Source organism: Aulostomus chinensis, chromosome 7, assembly GCF_037954235.1.
Source record: "Aulostomus chinensis isolate RoL2024-O1b breed Wild chromosome 7, RoL_Achi_v1.0, whole genome shotgun sequence".
Taxonomy (NCBI): Eukaryota; Metazoa; Chordata; class Actinopteri; order Syngnathiformes; family Aulostomidae; genus Aulostomus; species Aulostomus chinensis.
Window position 1 is genome coordinate 2610001 of NC_141326.1, and position 15835 is coordinate 2625835.

At 46.0% G+C, this 15835-nt stretch overlaps 1 protein-coding gene across 5 annotated transcripts in view; it reads left to right on the forward strand.

Moving 5' to 3' along the window:
* hipk2 (homeodomain interacting protein kinase 2) overlaps nt 1-15835 on the forward strand; it is a 78091-nt gene that overhangs the window by 52170 nt on the left and 10086 nt on the right. For 2 of the 5 annotated variants that reach the window (XM_086208138.1, XM_086208140.1), the window contains exons 3-11: nt 904-1027; nt 1659-1778; nt 3338-3424; nt 6706-6890; nt 7015-7177; nt 10675-10900; nt 11482-11603; nt 14667-14797; nt 15645-15827. In XM_086208138.1, coding sequence (XP_086064264.1) covers nt 904-1027; nt 1659-1778; nt 3338-3424; nt 6706-6890; nt 7015-7177; nt 10675-10900; nt 11482-11603; nt 14667-14797; nt 15645-15827 — 1341 coding nt within the window. The remainder of the gene's footprint in view (nt 1-903; nt 1028-1658; nt 1779-3337; nt 3425-6705; nt 6891-7014; nt 7178-10674; nt 10901-11481; nt 11604-14666; nt 14798-15644; nt 15828-15835) is intronic. The other 3 variants (XM_086208139.1, XM_086208141.1, XM_086208142.1) reach the window with 3 other exon arrangements.

Here is a 15835-nt window from a genome sequence, read left to right on the forward strand (position 1 = left end):
GTGTGTGAATGTGTGTGAATGAGACGACACTGTAAAGCGCTTTGAGTACCGCTAAGGTAGAAAAGCGCTATATAAAATTGAGTCCATTTACCATTTATTCTTTTTCATCAAACCACAGATATTAACCTCCCTGTGTGCGATGTGTTTGTGCGCCAATGATTACATCAGAATTAGGCGCTGACATCCTCTTAAGCGCTGTGTCGTAGTCAACTGGTCTGGTTCAGTTTCCTTGAAGACGTTCTTCCTCTCCACAGAGGAGAGGTGAGAGAGAAAGAGGAGAAACCCGTTCCTGCAGAAACCTCTAGGACGAGAGGCCAAACGTCGTCAAGGAAACCGAACCAGTCCATGTGACCACGACCCAGCAGTTGAGAGATACCAGCACCCAGATGAACCTTCACCGACATGCGCTGACATTCTTGACTGGATTGTAGCCAAACTGAGGCTCAGTTGTGGGGGGGTTTGGGGGGGGGGGGGGCTCAGTGATTTGTCCGTGCATGTTTTAACATTGAACTGAATTTTTTTAAGTTGAACAGAATCATCAAACTGGGTCTGAGTGGTGGTGAGCAACAATGTCCTGCTATTGGTGTTTTATAATTAAACTGCACTGGCTGTGCAGACAGTCTGCAGCTCCCTCGCTCACATGCGCCGTGGATGATTTCCTCCTCTGACCCGTGCTCACTGCACCAGGCGGCTCTCCGTGAGCTCACATGAAGTGTGAAAATAAGCTCCTCGCATTGCTAGCTGTCAGTATTCAATATAGTTGTCAGTCACAGTCGAGTCCCATTATGGCACAATTCTATCAAGTTTAGCCTGACACATTTAACCGACTGTAGACGAAGAGTGAGAAACGGTAGTATTTGTTTGTTGTCTAATACCCGACCTGCAATGTTTGTGTCTCTGCAGGGCTCCCGAGATCATCCTGGGCCTGCCGTTCTGTGAAGCAATAGACATGTGGTCCCTGGGCTGTGTGATAGCGGAGCTCTTCCTGGGATGGCCTCTCTACCCTGGAGCCTCAGAGTACGATCAGGTAGCACACCATGATGGTTTGGACCCTTCAAACTGACCTCTAAACGACTTGAAACACCCACACATACAGAGCTGTGTTCACAAATGTTTGAGAGTTTAGGTGCTCCACTCACGAATGTGTTTTTTGGAGGATGGGTGTGTTCTCCAGTCCCCACGACAGCCACTGATGATTCTTGCACAGCCCCCCCATTTATTTGAACAGATGCCACAGAGCCACTTGTCCAATTAGCACAGGCCCTGTGCTCCAGAGCAAGACATTGCTTAGTTCCCCTTCCTGTCCCCCCCCTGTCCCCCCCTCTCTCTCAGTCAGTGGGGTCTCCGTGGGGAAACCTGGAGCAAGTTGTGCTCCATCACTGAACAAGCTTGCCTGATTTTTCACAAGAACGGCAACTTCGCTCAGTGTCTCATTTACAAGTCTCAAATCAATCTTCGACTCTTGAGCTGAGGCCATGTTTGGGTTTGGTGGATAATTCTGCCGGTTAAGTCTGGTCTCATTCATGTCATACCTTGAATTTCAAACTCAGCGGACACACATCCTGAAGTTTTCTCCTCTTTGTCATCACCAGGGAAGATTTGCAAGGTCATGGTTCAGTCTCGCAAATGATTCGAGAGACGCGTTTTCTGTCTTGCAGATCCGGTACATCTCACAGACACAGGGTCTGCCTGCAGAGTACCTACTGAGTGCAGGGACAAAGACGACCCGGTTCTTCAACAGAGACCCCGACTCCACCTACCCCCTTTGGAGACTCAAGGTACACCTTTAAAGACATTGATGCATGCACACAGATTCCAGCAACCCTCTTGGAGAATCTGATATGTCTGCATTTTAGGTCACTTTCACCCTTCGTTTGCTCTGGTCTGAGTCCGTTGATGAGTCCGTAAACCTGGTCACATAGACAAAATGAGATGTCTCGAGTTCCTCAAAATAAAAGTTGACCGCAGCATTTTTTGAGGAGCTATTATCTTGTTCTCGACACCACTGCTGTAACTACTCTAGTCTATGTGGAAAATCAATTGTCAAGGCATCCTGACCACTTTTCCTCTCTGAGAGATGCACAGACTATTTGGAAAAGTCGTAGAGTGATTGCTCAGCTTTAATTTGGCCTTGCCATGTGTTTCCATGTAACAGCAGCTGTGTTGTTTTGCTGACTGTCATTAGAATATCGTGTGTTCAGAGGCTTCTGTGCTTCTGCACATGAAGTCTCAGGTACTGGAAGTCACTGCAGTCACACCCATTGACTGGCAAGAGTTAGTTTTAGGTTCCCTCAGCCAAAGCGATGGGATTTTTACATGTGATTCTACACTTTGACAAATGAAGTGTAGTTTTATGATTTTTGAAGTGTAAATGCGATTGTTTGAAGTACAAAGCTCAAGCTAGGCTATGCACCAACTACACAAGGCACCCGCGACTTCTTTCATTTTCTGAGTGATGACGTGTCACAGCTGCCACTTTTAAATGACATAAATGCAGCAAAATTCATGAGGGCTGAATTTACTGATGTACTTTATGAAGCAGAGAAAAAAAAAACATTATGAAAATAAGTTCATGTCAACCACACAAGTTATTTCAGGCGTGTAAAAGAAAACCCACTGACTGTGAAACAAAATGCAAACTTATTTCCGGGTTAGGACTCATTCCTGCACCCTTCCACAGAGCTGCATAGGTGCATCCACGCCCTGACTGGGTCACTGTCTGTTTCATGTTCCTGGAATTTTAAACTCAGATAGCCTTTGAAAGGCTGATGATGCTCCAACAGCTCACCCCACCAGTACACTTCACTGGATTAAGATGGGGAAACAACCTCAGTATTAAAAATGTTTGAGAAGGAAAACTGTTTGCTCAGTTTTGACTGGACAAGCTTTTTTGCTAAAAATGCATTACCACTCTGCCACCAGGATCATTAGCTTCTAAAGTTAGCTGCTATTTGTTTATATTGGAAGCGAGCTGCTGGCTAATGCTAGCCTGCGTTCAAGACGATGGTGCCCAAATTCAAATAAATTGTGTTTGTGTGTGTCAGTGTTTGTGTATAAAGGCTTTAAGGAGGTGATTTGCTGTACAGTTTCATGTGGCTCACCTGTGTCCTTGTGCCGCTGAGCAAAATGAGACTTGTATGTGGGTTTAGTGCCTCGTCTGCTCTGTTATTGTCTGCGCTGCCTGCACATCTCCAGCCTGTGTGCTACAGAGGGCAAGCTGAGTCCTGCTGCACATCAACAACAAGAGGCTGTAATGAGTCAAATGTAAATAGCGCCTTTCCAGAGAGGGGAAATGTGTTGGGATTTGAGAGGAACATCTGCTTTATGTCTCCCGCAGACTCCAGAGGACCACGAGGGTGAGACGGGGATCAAGTCCAAGGAGGCTCGCAAGTACATCTTCAACTGCTTGGATGATATGGCACAGGTATGCCGTCACACAGAGTACAAGACTTCCTTTCACACGGGCGGATTGTTGATTTATTATTTGCTGTGACTTCTCCGGCATTCATATCTGCGTGTCTCACTTTTGAAGCTTCCTCTGATGGGGCCTGGGCCAGTTCGATCTACAACAACTCAAGAATTATCTACCAAAATATTTGAAATCCTTAAAAATATTTATCCTGCCAAGGTCAGATATCCATTTGAAATGAAAACAGCTGCTCACTGAATCAAGCCTGCCTCTGCTCTTCATATTGCTGAACGGCGATCTAATAACTTACAGGCAGCCGTTGGAGCTGAACATGTGGCCAGGCTGGTGTTTGATATGCTCACTTCTCTTTTTTTGGTCTCGAGCGGTTCTGTCGCTTTGATTACACTTTGTACATCTGTGGCACATGTAAGCATGTACAGGGCTCACACTCACACACACGCACACACACACACACACACACACACACACACACGCGCAGTTCAGCTCAGCAGGATCTGCACCATGTTATGTCTAGTTACCCTTTGTCTCCCTGCGGTCACTGCATGAGGGAATCTGTTTGTTTAGCTGATCCTCCGTCACACCAGGAAGTGGCTTATTGCAAACCTATACACAGAAAATGACTGTCTCCGGGAGTAGTGACACAGAGAGTGACTTTATTCTGTGACTTCATCCCTCCACGGTGGGAAAGTTCACATGTAGCCATGACATTTTCATAGGACATGCCTGACAGCAAGATGATAGCAAGCGTTGTTTTGTTTGCTCTTGCTGAGCCAAATACTGGTTCTGCTGGCAGATATGGAAGAGCGGATGGAAAATTACAGTGTTTTTCCCAGGCCCTTTGCATCACGCTCTTATCCTCATGCTCCCCACGCCGGCCTCTGGTCCTGACTTAGCAGGTGAATTATTTCCTGGTCATTTGGATGGAAACTGACCATGTGGGTGCTCAACACATGTGCAGCTACTTTAATGATGGAGACAATTATGGCTGTCCAGTAGTGCCCAGGGCCGCTCTCAGGCCTGCTGCTGTTGGCCTGTACAAGACAGTATCATTACCTGGGCTTGTTGAATTTACACTTATCAGGTGCACACGCACACACACACACACACACACACACACACACACACACACACACATACAGAGTTTAATGAAACCAACCTGCACTGACTGGCGTGATATCCCCCGGGTCATCTCTGTCTCCTACGCTTCCATCCTGAAGTCCCATCATCCTCTCACTGGTGCAGCCAGACTCAGCTTTCTTACAGAAACACAGAGGAGATGCAGCTCTAGCCTAATGTGGGAGGAAACTGCCTACATTGCCCCATCTCACTCTCTGCCCGTATAAACAAGTCAGTATTGTCGACATCTGCCTCAGCGTGTATAATGGATGATGTAGCTGAAGGCCCTGAAAGACAGAGGGCTGGGTGCCAGGGAGAGATAATGAGCCTCCTTTCAGTCATGGGAAATGTGTGGAGGCTTTAGTCACAAGTATATCTAATTCGAGTAAATCAGAGACCGCCAACAGTGCAAGAGTCCTGATGTAGATGGGAACAAAATGGATTCACTTTGGTCAACAAACTTTTAATATCTGTTGCTGATATGAGTGAAGCCATGACAGGAAGAGCAGAGGGGATTATAATGTGTTCGACATGGTCGTTCCATTTTCTCTGTCATTAAATGGTCCGTCCTCTACTACTACTACTACTACTACTACTACTACTACTACTCCCACTACTACTACTACTACTACTACTACTACTTCTACTTCCAGAGACAGGCCTATCCTGCCTAGCTAGCACCTCTACCACTCCTGCCTTTACCCCACGGATGCGCTCCACGAAGAGCCGCTGACTCACCAGGCTGATCGTGGTAGTCGGAGCCCCTCGTTTAATGGCACTCGCCGTCCATTTTCATTTTCATTCAACATCTACCAACATTAGCCTGGTGAGACCAGCCGTGTATGGCGAGCTCCAGAGCTGAGCCCTGCAGCCTTGTGGGGATCCCCTCCTATCTCGAACCACCATGACATATCAAACCTAGGTAGAACTGCTGTCCTTCCACTCACCGGTTATGCAGAGCTTGTGAGACGCGGAAGGTCTCACCAGGCTGTGGAAATATCAAATGTCTCGCTGTTATTGAAAGAACAGAAAGCATATTTTCTATTTAATGAATGGACACATTTCAGTTTCAGTGGATGGTTCATGTCGTCCATTTTCCTCTTCCAGCTTTAAGCCTGGTTATTGCGGCAGCCCACTCCCAGCTGCCATGCGTGTTCAGCCTAACGTGCACTTCCCAAAGTCATCTCATCCGCTAGCAAAGGACAATGTGATTATTTCTCCCCTCATTCTGCAGATGATTCCTCTATCGCAGCCAGTGGAGATGGCAAGCAGCGAGGAATAGTTACAGAGCCTGAATAACCTGCGAGGAGAAAATCAGATTTGCAGTGTTGACTGGCAGCACATCTGATAGCCCCTGGAGCAGGCCTGCAGATAAGCGCTGCGTCTTTATGAAAAACAGGCCTGCTACCCCTGCATGGCAATCACAGTAAACAAGGCTGCCTGTCTGTCTGTTGCCACTGTCCCCGCCCCTGTCCCCACACTGCCTGATAATACCTGCTGCGACCCAGACTAGCTATAGCGTGACTTAGCCCGTCTTCTCTCAACCTGAGGTGCCAGGTTCAGTCTCCTCCTTAATAGCAAATCAGTTCATTCTCACGGTGTCACTTTGCATTCAGAGCAGGAATGTGCTGCCCGGCCCAGTGTTTACCCACAGCCGAAGCCACGAGGCTTTAAACAGATGAAGCAACCTGATGGTCTGAGGCAGCTTGCCAGACTTGCCTCAGAATGTATTTAGGTAAAGTTGTGTCATGTCAGGGTTTTTTTTTTTTTTTTTCAGAAGGACTCACAAAATGGTGCCCTTTGTGGAGGTGTTTTTTAAGAAGCAGCCAGTGGCAGCATTTGCAGAGTTTATGTTATTTTTTGTTTGCTTTCACATTTCAGGAATAGATAAAAATCTCATTCTGGGCACCAGGGGATATTTCAAGGGGAGCTATGAATACCAGTGTAAATGTTTATAATGTCACTAAGGTGCAAGGTTATCACCCGGCTCTGTGACACACGCTGACACCCTAACTGATGCGGCTTTGTGAGTATTAATAGATCTCAATATGGGAAAAGACTGTTGAAGAGATTCGCCTCTGATGCCTGGAAAAACATCAGAGACTTTAATGAAGCCTTGGCAGAAACGTTTTAAAAAGTGAGTGTTTTCTGACCTCCAGGTGAACATGACGTCGGATCTTGAGGGGAGCGACATGCTGGCAGAGAAAGCTGACAGGCGGGAGTTCATCGACTTGTTAACAAAGATGCTGACCATCGATGCCGACAAGAGAATCACCCCTATCGAAACACTCAACCACCCGTTTGTCACAATGTCACATCTCCTTGATTTCCCACACAGCACACAGTAAGAGCTCCGGCGTTGTCCATGCAGTGATGAGTTGAGTAGTGACCCACAGAAAACACCATCCCACTCTCTCTCTCTCTCTCTCTCTGTCTCTCTCTCTCTCTCTCTCTCTCTGTCTCTGTAGCGTGAAGTCATGCTTCCAAAACATGGAGATCTGCAAGCGTCGTGTCAACATGTATGACACCGTCAACCAGAGCAAAACACCCTTTATCACCCACGTGGCCCCCAGCACCTCCACCAACCTCACCATGACCTTCAACAACCAGCTCAACACTGTGCACAGCCAGGTACAACTCAGCACCTGGACACCGCTCTTGCACTTGTGTGAAAGGTTGCTATTCTGTTGCACATGTCAGTTAACTTTTAATTGATTGAGGGAAAAGAATTGATAAAAATATAGAAGAGGTAAAGTAACGTCTGAATATGTGTCAGAATGCACTTCATATTCAGGGCAGTTGAGTCGTGGTTTTCGTTAGTCATGCATGATTAATCGAAACAATCGCAATGTCAGTCTGTGCAATTATGAAACTTAAAAAAAAACACCTATCATTTCGAACGAGACGAAACAAATGTCAGCGTTTGTGCAGAGAACTTTTCTAACTGCTAACCATTTAGTGTAGTTAAACCTTGATTGTGGTTGTTTCCGTGGCCGTCTCACTGGCGTTCACCTGTGGAACACCTCAGCTCTCGTTGCCCTCCAGAGTTTTCCTCCTTTAAAATTTCCTCCAGGTTCAAAGAGGCGTTTGATGGTGAAAGCAACTGTCTCTGCTTACATCTTTGCTTTTTATCACTTTCTTTAACGTCTACACTTTGAATAATGGCCATCCTTTGTTCTCTGACCATGGTGATGCAACTTCCTACAATGAGTGAAATATAGTGGAGGTTGGGTGCACACCACAGGTTGATCAGGCTGAATGGAGGTCAGTCAAAGGGCTGCTCTTTATTTGAGGCTGATCTGACCAGATTATATCCCCAACAGTGTGAGGAGTTGTTGAGGAGTTCGTGATGTAATGGTTGTGTTCCTGGTAGGAGCAGCGACTCCCTGATTTGATGAAATCCCATAGCGTGAAAGGAACAGCGATGGAATGTTGAGTTGAAACCTGAAATATTAAGAGATGGTGAGCTGACCGGGACACATCACAAATCAGATGATGCGTTCTTTAGCTAGAAGCTGTACTAGCTAGCATGAGCCCCAACATTACAAAGTTCCAGTTCACCCCCGCCTTGCAATGCAAACACGTGGAGCAAACCCTGTTCATCTCTCAGCCGTGTCATCGCACACACAGTTGCTCTTTTACTTCTTTTCTATGCCAAACAAAAACACAAACACAACCAGTTTACGATGACCGTCCACCGCCATGTTTGTTTATGTCTGTAGTCACTAGTTTCTGTGAGATGCCCTGTGGCTGGAATTGCCACAAAAATCATTAAAGATGAATGAAAAATCATCTGGCATGTGTTTTCTATTGATTAGATGCTAGAAGTCGGTTCAGATGAGACATGTTCAGGGGCCTTGATTGTATTTCAAACTTCTCTGTTGCAGCAGGCATAAATAATGTTTCAGAGGGTGAAGTTAGTTGTTTTTGTTGATATTTAATCCTTTTTTGTGTCAGTAGAATAAAGAAACTGAGCTGTTTCCCCTCCATCACACATACATGAACATGAGGAGTTAGGCTTCAGCCTCCGCCATTGAGGAAGGTCATCTTATTTGCAGATATATGGCTGATAAACCCCTGCTATGTAATCATACATGTATAATAATACATGTGAGAAGCCAAGCCACAGCGATGTATTAAATATGAAACATTCTGATGAAGCCAGTCTAATGCTTTCTTATCCAAATGTTTGTTTTCTAAGCACTCCAATGTCAGTAGCTTAGCAGCTCCTAAGCGGCTGTTTGTCTCGTCACTCTTTTTTTTTCTGCCTGCTCTTCCTGTCTGTCTGCACATTTCCATGCTTACTGTCCTGCCTTTCTGCTTCGCCGCATGTATATCTGTCTGCCTGCATTTCTGTCTGTACCCCAGGTCCTGTGGGATTGTCACAAAGTGCTGATTACACACATGACAAGCCCCGCTTCCTGCTTATCTTGCATTCTGAGGCTTACAGGCCTTAAGAATCCCTTTCCCAGGCTTCCTTTCTTTTTCCCTCCGCTCACTCCTGTCCTTCTGCGTCTTCTCCTCTTTCCTCCCACTTCCCCGGGTTGAGCCTGTGGTACGTTACCACTTCGTTCCTGTACATTCTGTGAATCGAAAATGCTGACTTTTGGCTTCTGTCGGAATCACCAAGGTTTTCAAGATTGTGCTTAGTTACAAGTCCGGCTTTCCCCTGTTGCTCTCTTTAGTGAACAGAGTTCTTTATCACCAACTGTATTGAGTCAGCCAGCTCACACTGTGTAGCATGCGACAAAAAAACCCCATCTTGCTGTGATTTAAATGGATTAACATTCCCTCAGCTTGTCTTTTCCACGCCGGGCTCTCAGGGCATATAGAGAGACTTAAGTTAGTGATTTATTTAGCTCCGTTCATTTGCTGGAATGCATCTTTGGCTTGTATTTTTCTGCTTGTATGCTTGTTTATGATGAATGCCACAGTGCCATATTGATTATGTTCCCTCCCCTGGTGTTCATCGAACACGCTAAAGAGAGCAAATGAAAAATGAAGGCACTGTCTCTGTGTTTCCCTCCACCCCCAATGTACGCTTAATGAAAGAGCTAAAATTAGACAGTGTCTCGTGAAGCAAATACTACTTACAAGCCGAGTAAACGCCATCTCTTAAAAGCATTTGTTTGTATCTGGGATGTTCCCAGGCAGTCTCACTACTCCGCATGTCTTATTAATGGTCAGACATGCTTGAGGTACCTAAGTTTACATAATTAACGAGTGAATGTTGATAGTGAAATATTACTCCTGTCAGGCATATTGATTTAGAGGCTAGATGGTGAAGCTGTGACTTCAAATGTCAAATTTTTTCAGCAGCACATTTCATTGCTCATTATTATTCTGTTACATTTTAATTCAAACCGACATTTAATGGAATATCCTCAGGAATCCATCACTTATCATTGAAGTCACACAGGCAGGGAGATGCTGATGTTGTGTAACTGTGGAAAAAACCCAGCTTTGTTCAGTTCATATCCAGTCTACTATGGACACTGGAAATGTTATAGGGGCGCACCTGTCAGGTGGGAAAAGGACATTAGTGAAGTGACGGCACCAGAGCCCAAGTAGGACTCTTTACAATCTGTTTATTTTACTGGCAATTAGATAACAAAAAAATCAAATCATCAAAAAACATCCTGAATATTGTAGCCAATAAGGCGTCAACAGTACACTTCTTGTTCCGCAGCATATTTGTCCCATCTCAAAAAGTAAAGCTTGCAGGTTAATGAACGCTGCAAGTTCTACAACATCACATCTCAGTAGAAACGAGTTCTGGGGGCGTTTGACTCATTGACGGTTGATTATTAGAGATATTATAGCATTGATTGCATCTCATTCTTCTTCTCTCTAATTAATCAACTCGGCCGTCCGCATATTTTAAGTTCTCATTCTTCCTTTGGTGTTCATCAGTGATGGATGCCCCGTGATCCATCTTCTCTGAATCTGGTGGTTTTGCATCTGAATGTGTGTTTTCTTTTCTCAGAATGTTGTTGTTATGTTTATTTTAGAATGCCTGATTTTCACCCCCCCCCCCCCCACTCCCCTCCAACTTGAAGCAATTCCCTGTCATTGTCATCAGTACCTCCACTCTCATGTCTTTTATTTTGGTCCCGTCATTCCTTTAGGCCACCAACCTGGCTCCCTCCTCCACCAACAATGCCAGTCTTTCCTTTGCAAGTCCTGATGTCTCCATACTAAACTACCCATCTGCACTCTACCAGCCCTCCGCTGCCTCCATGGCAGCCGTGGCCCAAAGGAGCATGCCCCTGCAGCCGGGGGCTCCTCAGCTCTGCGCTGCCCGACCCGACCCCTTCCAGCAGGCGCTCATTGTCTGTCCTCCTGGCTTCCAAGGTAAGGTTGTCTCACTTGACTACGTGCATTAGCACAGATGGATAGGACGGGATCGGTGGTCTTCTGGGGAAAAATAGGAGGAAAATGCCTTAAGAAGCTTAAGCGCAGCTCTAGTTCTAAGAGTAGTGTTTATCTGCTACAGTACATGCAGTCCTGCAGTCAGATAGTTTTGTTCTATCCATGTGCACAGAGTGCTTCTTCTTTCTGGCTGTTTTCTTTTTGTTGTGAAGCGCAGCCAAGCACCCTACAGGCATTGTCAATTGTAAGCAACAAACAGCTATCCCATGATAACTTGATAAGGCAATTAATCATTTGAAAAGAAATGTAATACCCCAACCCCCAACCCCCATCCCGCTGAAAGGAGAAGGAGAGAGCTTTGAGGCATTATTTATTTGTCTATTCATTCTTTCTGTGGAATGGATGATAAAAAATTATTACTGTTTTCTTTTTTCAAATAGAGTTGCTGTGTGCAAACTCTGGAGGATGGTTTTTACATTTGCTAAAAACAGATAAATCACCAACTGATGTGGACGGCACTGATTTGTTGACATTCTCTGCTCATGTCCTTTATTTGTGTACAGGGCTGCAGGCGTCCCCATCCAAGCACACCAGTTACTCCGTGCGGATGGAGAATGCTGTTCCCATAGTGACGCAGGCCCCTGGTGCCCAGCCTCTGCAGATCCAACCTGGCCTCCTTACACAGGTACAAAAATATAAATTGGGGACTTAAAGATTATTGTAGAAACATTGTATGGGCTAAGGTTAAAAAAAAAACCTCCCTGCATCCCATGTTTTTGAAGCCTTCACTAAGAATAGTATATAGGATCGATGGAGGGGAGAAACCACTCAATGTTCATGACCCTGCCCCTGCTGGCAGCTGTTTGTTCCTGCGCACATTCAGGCCAAGCTCTCATGTGCATTACTTCCAGTCTCTCTCTCCTCCTCCTCCTCCTCCTTTCTTTGCTTCCACTGCTGCCCGGCTCTCCTGAAGGCTGAGGAAGCCATGGTCTGATGTGCACAAAGGCAGAAGCCTTTCACACAGAGAGGGCCTTCGCAGTGAAGCCGGAGCTTTAGCTGCGAGTGTACAGTTATAGGAAGCAACAGAGAGAGACTGTGCATCACTCTCTCTCTCAGCACGCACACACACACACACACACACACACACACACACACTTACACTCTCGACCACTTCCATCACCGCACCAACTCTTTCCCTATGGAAATTTCCATGAAGGCTTTAAATATCCCTGAGAATCCAGGGAGTTTGAAGCACTCCCTTATCTCCAGTTAATCATGCAGTAGGCAGAGAGGCAAAAGCTCAATGTGTGTGTGTGTGTGTGTGTGTGTGTGTGTGTGTGTGTGTGTGTGTGTGTGCCCATGTTTCTATGGTGGGTTAATCTGTCAGATACCAAATGGTGATTAGCTCCAGGGCTGCTTCCAAATCAGCCGCTCCCAATTATAGGCCTCCGAGGATGCTGAGAGGTCAGGGGAAGCTACACATCACCAGAGAATCCACAGACTCACCAGATCCACAGATATATGATGGATTTATCAGAGGAAAACATAAAAATATAAGAAAAGGATGTTTTTTTCTGGTAAATTACATTGATTGATGTGTGAAGTACAGAGCCCACATAGCATCGCTGTCCTGCTCTGCAGGTATTCACTGTAACCTCAGACTGCGCATGTGTTAGACAAAGGAACAAAGGCAGTAGTTAACATAAGCAAATGATTTATATAGGCCGGCGAGCAGAGCACCTAATAACGGGTTGTGCAGTGTGTGTGTGTGTGTGTGTGTGTGTGTGTGTGTGTGTGTGTGTGTGTGTGTGTCAGTGTTTATTCCTTTACTGTGGGAGGTCTCGCAGGCTTGGCCGGGTAGTTGATTGCCTCTTGAAACCTCTCTCACCAACTGTGCTTTAACCCGCTCACTGCTCTCTGTTGCCCGCTTTGCCCACCTCAAACCCATGCAAGCTCTGCCCCCAGGCTCCCTGGGTGTGCAGAGAGGGGGCAAAACGAAGGAGGCTCCAAGCTGGGAGGCAGGGAAACCAGCACGACCTTTATCTGGAGCAGGAATGCAGAAAATGTGGAAACAATTGGGGAGTGAGAGCTGCGGCTTTCAAAGCCCTGAGGTGACAAAGGGTTTTCACCCAGGGAGTGTAGGCCGAGGTGGGAGGCAGTGGGCCGCTGATAGTGTTGGTAGGCCCTGTGAGAAGAAAGAAAACTGCCTCTTAACTGGGTTACCATTTCAGGGCAGACAGGCTGGTTACACAACACAGATGCCTAGTGAGAGAGGCATGTAGAGTGCCAGGAATGGAGCTAGAGCAAGCAGGAGGAGGAGCAGGAGATGGATGGATGTATTAGAGAGTCATCATGGCATGTTGATAAAAGGCCGTGAATGTGGTCTTGGTTGTAAAGCCCATCTTGAGCTCTAGAAAGTTCCATTAGAGATGTCAGTCATCAGCGCACTGACAAGGAAGCTCTGCTGGCCTGCAGATGCCCCCTGCAGCACCTCACCCCCAGGCAGACGGGGTGGGATGGAGTAACGTGCCTCGCGTAAAAGCAACTCAGCTTACACAGGCAGAGCAAATCAAAGATGTAAAAGGTTAAGATAAAATTAAAGATAAAAATAAAGTTGCGGTCCCACATGCACAGATAGCTGTTTTGCATTTTGCATGTAATTCCTCTCTCTGTCTCACTTTCTCTCTCTCCTTCTTTTACCCCAGTCTTTCCCCCCCCTCTATTAAATGTGTGTGCTGCAGCTCATACTGATGCTGTTGTAAATAGATGTGCAAATGGTATTAAAGGAACAATTCATTAGCCCTGACATTAAAGCACTAATCAATAGAACTGCATTAAACTATTAGGGTTACACACACACACACAACATGCTCAGGCATGCATGCACACACACTCTTCTTGGCACATCTTGGGACACAATGCTGCTTCAGAAATACAAAGTAGACGCTTTCACAGCGGCTCGAATCGGAACGTGAATTTAATTAGAACATAGTTTGATTTAAGTCAAACACACAATCACACACTCACACACACACACGCACACACACACACACACACACACACACACAAACACACTGGAAAGGAGCTTCTTCACATCTTTGTTACTCATGGTCTCTTTTGTCAGTGCATGTCTCCTTGAAGCTGGCAGAGTTCACTCTGCATCCCCAGTAGCTACTTTAAACCAGCTGTTGTGTGCTTTGAAAATGATACTGTAATTTATCACAAGACCCTCAAACTATTCAGTCAACAAGTGACGTCTTTTCATGCATTTTGACTTGAGCTCACAAAGATGTCCTCCCCCCCCTCCCTTATTTGTGACCCCAGAATGCGGAAAGAGACAGCCATGTAATGTATGTTTAGCTTGCAACTACTTTAGGCTGATGGCTAAAAACAGCAAAGCTACTCAAAAATGTCAGTTTATTGACTCTTAAGTGCATCATCTGATATAATCCGTGTCTTTTTTATTCAGCCATATGCTCAGTAATATAACTGTAACCCTTCTGGTTCAGCACTCACTCATCGTGGAGCTGAGCAAAACCAGCTGGCCCACTCAGTTGAACCAAATAGCTCACAAGAGAAAAATCATCTTTGTGAGCTCAAGATGCCTATTTGTGGGTACTTGAATGGCAAAAATACAATATTTGAGTGGAATAACACTTTAAAAGGTACAAAAACTGGTCAACTTATAGTCCCATGGTTTGTGATGCACATGTCTCCTTTTATTCAAATTCATCTTCTCCTACCTCAGCAGGCCTGGCCCAGCGGCACCCAGCAGATCCTGCTGCCTCCCGCCTGGCAGCAGCTCACTCACACCTCAGTCCAGCACGCCACTGTCATCCCCGACTCAATGAGCAGCACACAGCCTCTCGCCAGCTGGAGGTAAACAACACGGTTTCCTTGCTTGCACCTCCACTGCTTATTTTAACCTTCACCGAGAGTGCATTTATTCAAGTCTGCGGCCCTCTCCCCACAAGGACTTTGTAAATCTAATAGTTGTCATATGCCGTTTTAAAGCTTTAAAAAAGCACTTCAGATTTATACAGATGGCACCAGGGGTAAGTCTCCAGTTCAGGTCAGATAAACTGCTAGCAGGGGTTTTATGGTTTTTATAGGTTAAAATGTGCTATAGGACGGCGGAATGGTGTAAGACTGATTGACCGAGGAGCCTGTACCGTCCTGACAGCCTGTCCTTTATCTTCAATGAATCACACGAACACGGTGTCTTTGTAAGAGCACATTCACCTCAGGGAGATGGGGTAGATGTACAGGAAGAGACATCATATTGAGTGTAACCTGTCAACGGGATGACCCGATAAATGGATGAATAGATGGGAGAAAGGCAATCTGCAGGGAGTTAAGGGGGATGCAGCTACATAATGTGTATGTGGAGGGCTGCTGGTGTCATGTATGCTCAGACTCATTGACATCGGTCCATCTGTGACTAGACAGCCCCCACCCCTGTCTCGCCCTCCCTCTCTGTCCACTGTTGTCCTCAGAGACACGGTGGGGAAAGTGTCGCACTTCCTCTGCAGAGCTATCACTCCGCCGCTGCTGGTGTCAGCTCCTCTGCCCTCCCTCTTTGCTCCGTCTCTCATTATCTTTGGAAAAGTCATCTGCTGACACCTGCTGGCCTTTGGGGGAAAAGTGTTTACCTGTCTTGTGTTTTCTTACATTTTTCAGTAGTACATTTTAATTTCTTTTTTTTTCTTCTTTGTGTATATTTCAGGAACTCCCATCCTCATGGCAGCCATTACAATCCCATCATGCAGCAGCCAGCCTTGTTGGCCGGCCATGTCACGCTCCCATCCAACCAGACACTCAACGTGGGAGTGGCACATGTTATGAGGCAGCCGTCAAACAATAACAACTCCTCCTCCAAAAAGAATAAACAGCACCAGATGTCTGCCAGGTACTAGA